At 35.6% G+C, this 13,871-nt stretch overlaps 1 protein-coding gene across 2 annotated transcripts in view; it reads left to right on the top strand.

The window, feature by feature from the left end:
- The window catches only part of SNX7 (sorting nexin 7), a 118,786-nt gene extending 106,328 nt beyond the window's left edge, over positions 1–12,458 (top strand). Inside the window, exons 9-10 of one of the 2 annotated variants that reach the window (XR_009493484.1) lie at positions 11,193–11,375; positions 12,027–12,111. Coding sequence is in view for 1 of the 2 variants with exons in the window: in NM_001163937.1 (NP_001157409.1) it covers positions 12,027–12,104 (78 nt within the window). In the remaining variant the exon portion in view is untranslated. Of the gene's footprint in view, positions 1–11,192; positions 11,376–12,026 lie in introns of both variants that reach the window. The other variant, NM_001163937.1, reaches the window with a different exon arrangement.
- Positions 12,459–13,871: the final 1,413 nt, after the last annotated feature.

Here is a 13,871-nt window from a genome sequence, read left to right as displayed (position 1 = left end):
ATCCCCTGGAGGAAGGCACAGCAACTCACTCCAGTATTCTTGCTTGGAGAATCCCATGGAAAGAGGCACCTGGAGGGCTTCAGTCCGTGGGGTCACAAAGGGTCAGACATGACTAAAGTGATTTAACAGATGTTCTTATATGGTTTATGAATCTAAGACATAACTTTGACTAGGTTAGCATTTCTTCTTATAGCATTAGCCTGTCATGGAACACAATTTAGGAAACCTTGCGTAATTGGTCTCTAAAGTTATGTTACTTAAAGTGTGGACTAATGCCTAATTCATAAATTGTTTATTACAGATTTATAACATAAATTCAGAAATAGAATATAACCAATTGAAATATTCTAGGGCAATTAGACATTGTCATGATGTCCAGGTGATTATTAGACTTCTTTTGTTGAATCAAGTATAGGCCAGATGGGGTATTGTCCAGCTTTTGTGATGATTTCTTGTGGCATGAAGTGTGAACTAGTCAGCTCAGTAGGATCTAATGGTTCTTAGCCAACAAAAGATATGTTCTTCACCACAGATAGTTTGAGAAACACTGCTCTAAAGTTCCTTCTATTTTCTAGGAGTTTGTTCATCTCTTCAAATTAACATAGGTAGTGTTTTTTCTCATTTAAAAATTTATAATCTGGCTGATATTCAAGTATTATAATGTATATAAAGCATGATTAATTATAGAATTCAGTTTAAAGGCACCAAGGTCTGATTTTTACATACTTCTAAGGAAACCTTAAAAATGAAGTATTTATCATTTTTAGAATTCAAAATATCATGTAACTGTGTTTTTTTATTTATTAAGTGATTACAGCCATGAAATTAAAAGATGTGTACTCCTTGGAAGGAAATTTATGACCAACCTAGATAGCATATTAAAAAGCAGAGATATTACTTTGCCAACAAAGGTCCGTCTAGTCAAGGCTGTGGTTTTTCCAGTAGTCATATGGATGTGAGAGTTGGACTGTGAAGAAAGCTGAGCGCCAAAGAATTGATGCTTGTGAACTGTGGTGTTGGAGAAGACTCTTGAGAGTCCCTTGGACTGCAAGGAGATCCAACCAGTCCATTCTAAAGGAGATCAGTCCTGGGTGTTCTTTGGAAGGAATAATGCTAGAGCTGAAACTCCAGTACTTTGGCCACCTCATGCGAAGTGTTGACTCATCGGAAAAGACTCTGATGCTGGGAGGGATTGGGGGCAGGAGGAGAAGGGGATGACAGAGATGGCTGGATGGCGTCACTGACTCGATGGACGTGAGTTTGAGTGAACTCCGGGAGTTGGTGATGGACAGGGAGGCCTGGCGTGCTGCTATTCATGGGGTCGCAAAGAGTCGGACACGATTGAGCGACTGAACTGAACTGAAGGAAACCTTAAAAATGAAGTATTTATCATTTTTAAAATTCAAAAGTATCATGTAACTGTATTTTATTTATTAAATGATGAGTTCTATTCTAAATTGCATATTCCAAAGCTATAGTTCATGTTTCCAAATAACTATGAACATTTTTTATTATAGTTCATGTAAGTTTTAAAGTTTTTGTTGTTTTATAGGTTTCTGCTTTCTTAAAAACTTATGTTAAAACATTTTCATTAATCTCTTATATTCTGAGATATAGTTATTTTTCAATTATTTATACAAGCCAAGTTGAATTTAGGTGTATAAGTGACAGTTACACCATAGCATCGACAGTCTGTCTTTTCCCAACCTTTGAATTAGGTGAGTTTCTCTGTAGTTAAGTTAATCAAACATTTAAATAGGTGATTACATTTTATAATGAAATCATTTCTAAAATTATCTAGACTCTGAATCAAGAACTTACATCTCACTGTGCTTCATAAAGGACAGATTGTATGCTATGGACCAATACAATAGTTCCTGTAAAGAAAAGGAAGAAATGACTTAAAACAAACACGCACACACTGCATGTTGTAAAACTTTGAAGAAAAAAGGTGGATTTCCTAATGAAGCAAATTAAGCTTGGATATCAGGATGCCTGCTACTAAATGTAAAATCTTGGTCATATCTTCTCTATACCTAGCTTTCTAATCTGTCAAAAGGTGCAACCAATGGTCTTCCTATGCCCCTGCCCCCTATCCACACACATCCCTCACAGGTTTTTAGAAGAATAAAATTAGAAAGTGTGTGAAATGCTTTAAAATAATGTGCTTTATCATAGCTGTGCCTTCATCCAGTAATCCAAAAGTAAATGTGCTTTTCTTTTGGTTTATTGTATTTTCATGTATGATAAACAAGATCAGCTCAGAGTTTGAAGTGTCTGGTACTAAACTGGACAAACTTCATGTAATTGGCTTTTTACTAGTTAAAAAAAAAAGAAGAGAATGATGATATCATATATAAAAGTATGAGTAGAAAATATGAAAATTTTGGCTCTTGTATTCTCTCTATAGATTTCCAGTGTATTAGATCTTTGGAGCCTCAATTGTTCCACATGTAAAAATGAGAGAAATGGAATTGGTTGTATCTAAGGCTCTTTCTATCTTTAGAAGATCTTGAGTTAGAGATCTGCAAACTACAAAATAATTTTTAAAAGGACCACAAGATGGCGTTTGTAGCTAATGAGTTTTTTTGTGTTAACTGTTGCAGTCATTTAACAGTATTAACATTTGCAGTATTTACAAATGCAAACTTATTACTTATATTCCTGAGGAATATGTAAAACTAATTTTAGAAAAAAATGCAAATCTTGTCATTTTGAAGTTACTGATATTTCTCAAATTATAAATTAGCAGTTTATTCTGAATTTAGACTTTTCCAAAAATGAAATTTATTGAATAATTTTGAGCCATTGCAAAATAATAGAAGTTGATTTCCTTTTATAACATCATCTCTAATTTTTTTTCTAGATTGGTTATATTTCAGGAAAATGTTTAAATATGCAGCCCCTAAAAGTTTTCATTACTATTTGGATCTTAGGTCTAGGTGATTAAAAAAGCAGTTACTAAAATGTTACACACCCCATTGCCCTCATTTTAGGTATGACCTACAATTTTTACAATGTAATTTATTTTGCAATGATATTGGCCTAGTATGGCGATGTTTACGTATTTGAGCTTCAGTGTTTCCTCACATGTAGGTGATGTCATCTGTGCCCGAGATAGTTGAGATAGCATTAAAATATGTAAAGGATGCTTGCTGGGTTCCAGCCCCGGCTGATCCAGGGTATTTGAAGGGGAGACGGCTTAGGCGACTATTTAAATATTCATCAAAGATATAAAGAGTAATAGAATGAGGATAGCTCAGTAGGAAAATTCAGTGGAGAAAAGAGGCTGAGTAGCTTGGTTTACGCAGGAGACCAATAAAACTTCAAGACAAGAAGCTTGCACCACTTATGTAGGCCGCAGGCGTCCTTCCGTTCTCCCGAAGGAAAGGAGACACTGAGGCCTCCCCGGTCGGATCTTAGAAGCCCAGGCATAAAAAGTAAGCATGGCGGGTTCCGCGCTCCAGATGGAGACTCAGCCACAATGAGAGAGAGAGAGACATGGGGAGACCAGTATTTCGAGGAACTGATCCCAATTCTTTATTTTCCAGAGTCTGTTTTTATACACTGAGATGTTATACAAAAGTCACGTGGGGACAGCAGTCCTGACTTTTATTAAAGTCAGGTGCTTCATACAAATGTATACAGAGGTCTTAGGGGTGTTACATCATCTTCTGGCCAGGGGGCCTGCTGACAATTTATGACCCTCTCATTGTGACAGTGGTCAGTCAACCAGAACACTTTTTTCTCCAAGGGTGATTATTCTTAAAACAGACGCCACCCAAATAAAGTTACATTCTTATAGGGTGAGGGTGTAGTGGGTTTTAGTTAAGGAAAGAATTTACTTAGCCTAAGATCTAACGTGATTAATATCAAAGGTTAACACTTATTTCTTCTATATATTCATTAATGTGTGTAAAGGCAGGGGATGTGGAGTCTTAGCAACAAACATTGGCTCAACAAATGAAAAACGCTTCACCAATACAATTTTTAATCAGCCCATTATACTTATACTAATAGTTTTCTAACTTTTCTTAAGGAACCTGTTTTTAGAAGGTTTAAAGCATCTCGTGCCTCTCATGGTTGGGAGGCTGTGAGCAATCACATGTGGCCGGACAAGCCCGTCAGGCAGGCTAGAGAACCTTCAGAGGAGTCTGTAGGTTGAAACACTCTTGTCACGCCCAGGAGTTATTATTAACTGGAGCTCTAAGTTAACTTCTTCTCCGAAAGAGGTGGTGGGAGACAGCCCCCCGTAAAGTCAGAGGTGTAGGGGAGAGCACAAAGTAGTAAAGTAGGCAGGCTCTGGTTATGGGGGTAGATGCTCAAGGATTTCCAGGGGGACTCCTGAGGCTCGATCCCGCCTTTGCATATGTCGAGCCTCCTTCCTCATGACCTTTGCCACGGGCGGAGTACCTCACTCTGGCCCCCAACAGATGCTCAGTCATATTTCTGTTTTAATTTATTAAGAGAGATGCAGTTATTATGTCATTGGGGTTAATAGGAAAACTGGAAGCACAGCTTTTGACTTAATATGGAAATTTCTGGTTTAAAAAAAAAGTACATGGTAAGGTTTGGCTTTTATCACATTTTATATTAGTAGATATCGTTGTTATTGTTTTAGGCAAATTTGTGGTTATTTTACTTCATTAGCAGAGATATATAGATAATGTTTTCTTAATTTGATTCTTGTGATAATTTGCATGAGACTAGGTTTTCCACTGGCTGTTCCATGATCAGGGTCATAGCATTACCTATGGAGATATAAAACTTTATGTTGGCACTGTCACCTGGTGACTAAGAACATGGGCTTTGGATAGGCATAACTTGTGACTTTAAGTTCAGACACCTTTCATTATTTCAGTGAGCCTCAGTATCCTATTCTGTAAAGTGCTGAAAATAATGGTATACACATCACAAATTTTATTTGGTATTAAAATATACATGTCCATATGTACATAATAAAATAACTAATTTTATTTTTTAGAGGCAAAGAAAAGTCTTAGAGGCAAAAAACTTATAAATATCAAATACTGAGGGCAGAGGTAAAATTTTATATTCGATGCCTTTCCATACTCTGTTAAGCCAAATAGAACAAGGCATATTTATCAATTAATATGCAATCTCATTTGCCAATTTAAAAACATTTTATTTAAGTAAAGTTGATTTACAGTGTTAGTTTCAGGTGTATAGCAATGTGATTCACTTGTACATACATATATATCTATTTTTTCCAGATTCTTTTTCCTTATAGGTTATTACAGAATATTGAGTATAGCTCCCTGGGTTATACAGTAGGTCCTTCTTGGTTATCTATTAAATATATAGTAATATATATATGTTATTCCCAAACTCCTAATTTACCCTCCCTTCCCACTGCTTTCCCCTTTGGTAACCATAAGTTGGTCTTCCATGTCTTTGGGTCTATTTCTGTTTTGTATGTAAGTTTGCTTGTATTTTTTTATTTTTAGATTGCTCAGATACTTGTCTTTGTCTGACTTACTTCACTTTGTATGATAGTCTCTAGGTCCATCCATGTTGCTGCATATGGCATTTTTTCATTCATTTTTGGCTGAGTAATATTCCATTGTGTATATATACCTCTTATTCTTTCATCAATGGTCATTTAGGTTGCTCCCATGCCTTAGTTCTTCCAAGTAGTACAGCAGTGAACATTGGAGTGCATGTATCTTTTTGAACTATGATTTTCTCTGGATCTATGCCCAGGCGTGGGATTGTAGGATCATATGGTACTTCTATTTCTAGTTTTTTAAGAAACTTCCATACTGTTCTCCATGGTGGCTATACAGTGTAAGAGGGTTCCCATTTCTCCACACCCTTTCCAGCATTTATTGCTTTAGATTTTTTGATGATGGCCATTCTGAGCTGTGTGAGGTGATGTGTATGTGCTCAGTCACTCCTCACTGTAACTTCGATTTACATTTCTCTGATAATTAGCAATGTTGAGTATCTTTTCATGTGGCCATCTGTCTGTCTTCTTTGGAGAAATGTCTATTTAGACCCTCTGCTCATTTTTCGATTTTTTCCTTTATGTTAGGCTGTATGAGCTGTTTTTGTATTTTAGAAAGTAGTCTCTTGTTGGTCACGACATTTGCAAATATTTTCTCCCATTCTGTAAGTTGTCGTTTCATTTTCTTTATGGTTTCCTCTGCTGTGCAAAAGCTTTTAAGTTAATAACTAGATTGCGTTTGTTTATTTTTGTGTTGGCCATTTTAGGCTCTCGGATGAAAGTTGACACATGCACGTGGTTCAAGCCCCCTCTTCTGTGAATGGGTAAATAGGCCCAGAAAAGTGAAAACATTCGCTTGAATGTTTTCAGACTGTGGGACAGAACCTCTTTCTATCCCACCATTTTGAGAAAACAGTGATTCTTAAATGTGGAAGCTTTCATTGGAAGCTATATTATACCAACAGAAAGCCCATTTTTGTCATCATTCATTCTTTAGAAAATTTAATCACATCTACTTGTGGATCACTGTCACTTTTGAGAGCTAATGAGACATTTACCTTTTCGTAGGGCAAAATGTCATCACTGTTTTTACTGAGGTAGCAAGAGATTTACTTTCAAGACTAATTTTATAATTAAAACTTACTTTCTACATATTCTATTTAAGAAGTCATTAAGCATGTGTCAGAACAAAAGGGCTTTTATTTACCTTTTGGGTCTTTTTGCCCTAGTTCTGGCTCACTTTCCTAACTGTACAGTCTTTCCCAGTCATGCCTTCAAAGAGAAGCTACAGATTTTGGTCTTTGGCTACAAACTGGAGCCACCTAGGGGAAAAAAAAAAAATGTGCACTGGGTTCTCAATTATTGAGGATCTGTGATATACTTGCTTTCTAGTCACCCCACATCTTGCCTAAAAGCATGTTCAACATGTTTATGGGCTTTCTTTTACTGCAGTGAGAAGCATAGGGCAATAGAAAAGAGTACTGGACTCAGTAGATCAGTTCTCTTACCTATAAGATGCAATTACTTCAGTTTGTCAGAGTATTGTTGTAGCAAATAAAATGTACAAAAATATGCACATTATTCAACTAAATGTGGAATTGTTATTGATCCTCTATGACAGTATGATAATCAAAGTAGAATGAGCTAAGCTGCTGCTGCTGCTGCTAAGTCACTTCAGTCGTGTCTGACTCTGCGCGACCCCATAGATGGCAGCCCACCAGGCTCCCCCATCCCTGGGATTCTCCAGGCAAGAACACTGGAGTCGGTTGCCATTTCCTTCTCCAATGCATGAAAGTGAAAAGTGAAAGTAAAGTCGCTCAGTCGTGTCCGATTTCTAGCGACCCCATGGACTGCAGCCCACCAGGCTCCTCCATCCATGGGATTTTCCATGCAAGAGTACTGAAGTGGGGTGCCATTGATGAGCTAAGGGGTACAATTAAAGGTCAAGTCAACTGTGACACTAGATATTTTTGATTGTTACTTTAATTTTAATAGATATTAGCTTGCTTTACTAATTATAATGATTTAAAAATGGGAATAAATCAGTTCCTTGATAGAAAACAGTGAGAAGCCAAATAATAGAAATACTTTAAAATATATATATAATTTACAGTTATGAGCAAGTCTCACACTGGGTTTTGAGATTTTAGTTGTTGTTTTGATGATTCTTCGTATCATTCAATTATCCCAATTGCTTATGGTATAAAAAATCCATTTCTTGAGTTTTCACTTAGTTTTTCATACTCAAAAAAAAGATAAAGAGATTTAAAGAGCGTTAGAGGTTATCTTTGATTATTTAAAAATAGACTTATGTACATTGACTGTATAAATATGCAACATATCAATATCAACAGGTTAATATTAAACATTGGCAGGAGGGGGAAATTAGCATATTTAGTTAGTAAAAATATCTGCTATCAAAATTCCAAAAGATGACTGGTAGCATCAGGAGTTATACAGTTCAGGACCATGTCTCAGCTTTGTAGACCCAGAAAACTGATTGGTCAGCACCCTGACTGGGGATCAGGTTTTCATGGCAAAACTTAACATTAACACATTTAGTGATTAATAGAAGCCAGGATGTCAGTTGATTAATATTAAGATTGAAAAGTGCAGTGTTTCTGATGATCAGTGTATTTGCATCAGCAGGTCAGTACATTCCTTCCCTATGCTCTCAGCATTTATTGAACACTTACTTTCTGCCTGGCATGTTATTAACTCAGTCATCTTCAAAGAGTATACATACAGCTGGAAATACTTAAAAACTTCCAAAAGATACGTAAAAAATCAGTTTCTACACTCAACCTGCATTTATACTGTTTCCTAAAAGTTGATCCACCTGCAATCATGCATTTTTTTTACCCTCTTCTCCTCCAAAATGGTTCTTCTTACACTGTATAAAAGAAAGTTATCTCATCTTGATGGCCCAGTGACTTATTAAATGTACTCTGGTGGTCATTCAAGATATTAATTATTTCCCATTTCCTATTAAATGTCTGTACCTCTTCTCAGATTTGTAATATCACAAACATATTTAACCATTGATCCTCAGCTTTCTCATCTGTAAAATAAGATTCATAATCATCACTGTGAAGTTTAAAGAAAGTAATATGTGATAGTCAAGTGTGAAAGTCACTCAGTCGTGTCCAACTCTTTGCGACCCCATGGACTCTACAGTCCATGGCATTCTCCAGGCCAGAATACTGGAGTGGGTAGCCTTTCCTTTCTCCAGGGGATCTTCCCAACCCAGGGATTGAATCTACATCTCCTGAATGGCAGGTGGATTCTTTACTAGCTGAGCCACAAGGGAAGCCCAATATGTGGTAACAACCATGATGATGCCTCACCGAGTATTCATATAGATATTTAGCAGCTGTCATGATACTTGTTTTTCTATGCTAGTGTTCTATAATCTATATTTCAAAATACATAAATTGTTTTTCTGCCTTTCATATGGTGGATGATAAGGAAATGGTTAAATAGCTAGTTTGTTTCTTTTACCACATTTCACTGTCCTTCTGAGGATTTTCTTTAGAAATGGAAATATTAATTCACAGCAGTAATCAGCGGGGAGGGCTGATCTCCCTTAGACATTTATTAAACTAGGATAGTTGAAGAATATGACAATGATAGAAGCTTCTTCACATTAGGATTAATACAATTTTTGGTGCAGTTTGGATCTATTTGACAGGAATTCTAAATAGAGCAGACTGCTCACATTTTCATTGAGTTTTGCCTTGAGTATGTTCAGAAGTTTATTTAAATAATAGTTTGGCAGAGTTATCGAAAAGATATGCTATCTCCTGAAAGCAGTAATTGCTTTGGGCTACCCTGCAGGGTTACCAGATAGTAGATTATGTATGAATTTGCAGAAGAGGCCAGAAATGAGTTTCACACAGGAAACAGGACTTTTTACAAAGGTGAACTATGATTCTACAATCTATTAGCCCTTTTGTTCCATACTTTTGTATACATTGTGGATAGATTTTTAAACATTATATGTATTTAGGTATTTCTTATTTCCTTTCTTATGTTCAAAATTTGGTGAGGATTTTTAAGTATCCATAAAGCTGAATTAAATTTTTTTCTTGGCATTCAAAAGAAATAAAATACTAATAACAGCAAATAGTTAATACATTTGTCCATATGATGTTAACTGTAAGTTTTTTGAAGATGTTCTTTCTCAAGTTGTGGAAGTTCCCATCTGTTTCTAGTTTGCTGAGAATTTTTTTTAAACTAAGAAATGGACATTTGTAATTTGACAGATGTCTTTTCATGTCAATTGAGATGGTATTACATTGAATACAGTCAGTTACACTGATTTGAATATTAACCCAATCTTACATTCTTGGGATAAACTCCATTTGGTCATGACGTATAATTCTTTCTATAGATTTCTGCATTTGATTTGCTAAAATTTTGTTTAGAATTTTTACATCTGTATTTATGAGGGGTAGTGATCTGTAGTTTTCTTCCCTTGTAATATCTCTGGTATGATGGAAACCTTTCCTTCCTCTTCAGTTCCCTGAAAGTTTGTGTAGAATTAACATGATTCTTCATTAAATTTTTGATACAATTTGCTAAGGAAGCCATTTATACCTGGAGTATTCTTTATGGAAAGATATTTAACAAAAAATTCAGATTTATTTGGATTATTTATTTTTTCTAGAGTGAGTTTTGGTAATTTTGGTAGTGTGTGTCTTTTCATTGGTTTTATTCAAGTTCTCAAATGTATAAGTATAAAGTTTTCAGTAAGATTTTATTTTCCTTCAGTAGAATTTAGACTGATGTCACCTTTCTTATGGAGAAGGCAATGGCACCCCACTCCAGTACTCTTGCCTGGAAAATCCCATGGACGGAGGAGCCTGGTAGGCGGCAGTCCATGGGGTCACACAGAGTCGGACACGACTGAGCAACTTCACTTTCACTTTTCACTCTCATGCATTGGAGAAGGAAATGGCAACCCACTCCAGTGTTCTTGCCTGGAGAATCCCAGGGACGGCGGAGCCTGGTGGGCTGCTGTCTATGGGGTCGCACAGAGTCGGACACAACTGAAGCGACTTAGCAGTAGTAGCAGCTGAGTGCCCACGATGTGCTTTAATTGTTCATTTAAGTAATGAGTGAAAAATAGCAATGACTTAGCAGCACCTCTCTTAACCCCTAACAGTTGGTAGTTTATATCATCTCTCTTCTTTTATGAACAGTCTGGCTAAAAGTTTATCTAATTTTGTTAATCTTTTCAAAGATCCAGTGATTCTTCTTTCATTGATTCACACTGCTATCTTTTCTGTTTTTTTCCTTCTACTGCTTACTTTCAGTATAATTTGTTCTTTTTTAGTTTTTAAGATGGAAATTGAAGTCATTTAAGACTTTTTTCTTTTCTTATATAGGTGTTTAGTGCTATAAATTTCTCTTTATGTACTTCTTAAGTGGCATCCCAAATTTTTTTTATATATTGTGTTTTCATTTTCATTCAGTTTAAAATAAAATACTTTCTAGATTACCTTGTTATTTCTTCTTTAGATTTCAAATATTTGGGGATTTTTCAGATACCTTTCAATTGCTGATTCTTAAGTTAATTTCACTATGCTCAGAGAACAAACCTCATATGATTTATTCTTTTTAAGTATATTGAGACTTATTGTATAACCTGGAATATGGTGAGTTTTGGTGTATGTTTTATGTCCACATTAAAAAAAAATATGTATTCTCTTTTGTTCTATAGTTCTCAATTAGATCACCTTGATTCATTTCCTGGACACATTAATGGTGGCTCAGACGGTAAAGCGTCTACCTACAATTTGGGAGACCCAGGTTCAATCCCTGGGTCAGGAAGATCTCCTGGAGAAGGCAATGGCAACCCACTCCAGTACTCTTGCCTGGAAAATCCCATGGACGATGGAACCTGGTAGGCTACAGTCCATGGGGTCACAAAGAGTCTGACACGACTGAGCGACTTCACTTCACTTTCACTCACTACTTAGTCTTGGTAGACCATTATAATATAATAATTGCTGATGTTTGAATATTTACTTTGAGCCAGGCATTCTGCATAGAGATTTATACAGATTATGTAAATTTAATTTTCACAATTGCTTTTGTGGTATTATCATTAACCTAATTTATAGCTGAAGAAACTATAACAGAGATTAATCAACTTGCACAAACATATATGATATAGTAGGATTCAGATCTGATTAAACCATGCTTGTATCACCACTCCTCTGTCGAGATGCTTTATGCCTGCCTCATATCCAAATGGTCCATCTTTTCCTCTATAATTTAGATCTGTTTCTGCCCTGACAGTGGGGACATAGTAGATTATTTCAGCAAACTAATCCATGCTAATTTTTTAACCTTTATCTTTTCATCTTATTTAGCAATAATTTCCCTCATTAAGAGTTAAAATATGTAAAAAATGACAGGGATCCTGGCAAGCCGATGGGAAAGGGGAGATGGACAGATTGCTATTGGAACAGTTATATAAGGATTTACTAATTTTTCTAACAGTGAAAGTGAACTACTGTTGATCTCCTGATGATGTGTTTCCATTATTTAGTGCCTTGCTACATGGGAATCCTTCCTTACATCACAGACAGATCTCCACCTGGAAGAAGCCTCTGAAGATAAATTGTAATCTCATTGAAGACCTCTATGTGATCTTTGGAAGATAATGTCTGTTAACCAAAGTTATTCTTTCTCAATGGGCTGGATCCTTTCTAAAGTGGATGGAAAGTATTTCACACTATCTGGAAAACCAACAACTTAAAGCTCAGGTGTTCCAGATCATTGATATAAATTTGGATATATATATATATATATGTACACATACATATACATACATATAAATATGTAGCTTAGTTTTAACTATGTTCTTAAATTTGTATGCCAATAATTATACATAAAAAAGTTTTTTTCTTAAGTATTTGTCTGTGGAATATGTCATTTTAAATATATTGTAAAGACTCAGTTTTAATAAAAAGTTTAATATGAAATGACTGACTATTGTGCATTCTTTTCCTATTAGTAGCTCAAGGCTCTGAATAGGATTCTAATATGAATCCAGTGTATATTAATAAGTATGCTGTGTATTCATCTTTATTTCATCATAATTTTCTCTGAAATACTATTTACTTTGATATTAGGAATTCAAAGTAAATATGCAAAACTGATTAAATATTTTTTAACAATTAAAGATAACTTTGAAAGTTGGTTTGCTTAAAGCTAAAAAATTGTTTAAAGGCTACCAAGATAAATATAAATTATTTTTGAGTTATTATTTAGAAATACTCATACAGTCATTTTCCTACTAGTAACTTTATGTTTGGGGTTTTTTTTTTTTTTTTACATACTCTTTGCAACTCACATCTAGCTTTATTTTTTAATGTACACAGTGTTTATCAAATTTGTTCTCCCATTTTATTTGTTGTAAGTCACAAGTGCAGGTGACTTACGGTAACAGGGATACACAAGTTACAATAACAGGAATAGAGACACATTACACCTCAATTCATTTTACAGGCTCACAGTCTAGTAATATTGACCATACAAAGTGATTTTATATTCATTTTATAGCTATGTAAAAATTGAATATATTATCTAACATTTGCCAATTTTTGGAAATAGATATTTCTCAAGACTTGGAATAAAGTGTGAGGTATGTAGTCATGCATATTACCTTACATGGATGACTTGTACCCTTTGGTGGTGGTTGTTGTTCAGGCACTCATGTCTGACTCTTTGCAACCCAGGGACTGCAGCTTGCCAGGCTTCTCTGTCCTTCACTGTATCCCAGACTTTGCTTATTATTTTTAATCATTTGGTTATTAGCATGTAAATAAGTGTCTCTCACACACAAAGTAGACATTTAAATCATCTTAACTAAAGCAAGGAAGCTGAAGCTCCAGTATTTTGTAAATCTGATGTGAACAGCCGACTCATTGGAAAGTCCCTGATGTTGGAAAGATTGAGGTCAGGAGGAAAAGAGGGTGTCAGAGGATAAGGCTGGATGGCATCACCAATGGCATGGACATGAACTTGGGCAAACTTTGGGAGATGGTGAGTGGTGAGGGACAGGGAGGCCTGATGTACTGCAATCCATGAGGTTGCAAAGAGTCGGACACGACTGGGCAACTGAACAGCAACAACAAACTAAAACAAGAGATACACAATCACACACACAAATATAAAACTAAATATTTTTTCTTAAATACTGACATGTACAGTTTTTAAACCATTTGTAGTGAAGAATCTGCCTTCATTTTTTCACATTTGGCTGCTGATAGATTTTAAGCTTCACCTGCTTTTTCCTCTCCTGCCCCATGTCTGGACAAGCTGCTAAGAAACCCAAAAGAATGTTCCCTCTTTCAGCACTCAGGACGTTCAAACCATTCAACCTCCTCCC

This window comes from Bos taurus, chromosome 3, assembly GCF_002263795.3.
Source record: "Bos taurus isolate L1 Dominette 01449 registration number 42190680 breed Hereford chromosome 3, ARS-UCD2.0, whole genome shotgun sequence".
NCBI classification, from domain to species: Eukaryota; Metazoa; Chordata; class Mammalia; order Artiodactyla; family Bovidae; genus Bos; species Bos taurus.
The sequence above is the reverse complement of the archived record's forward strand: the minus strand, read 5'-3'. Positions and strand labels throughout refer to the sequence as shown.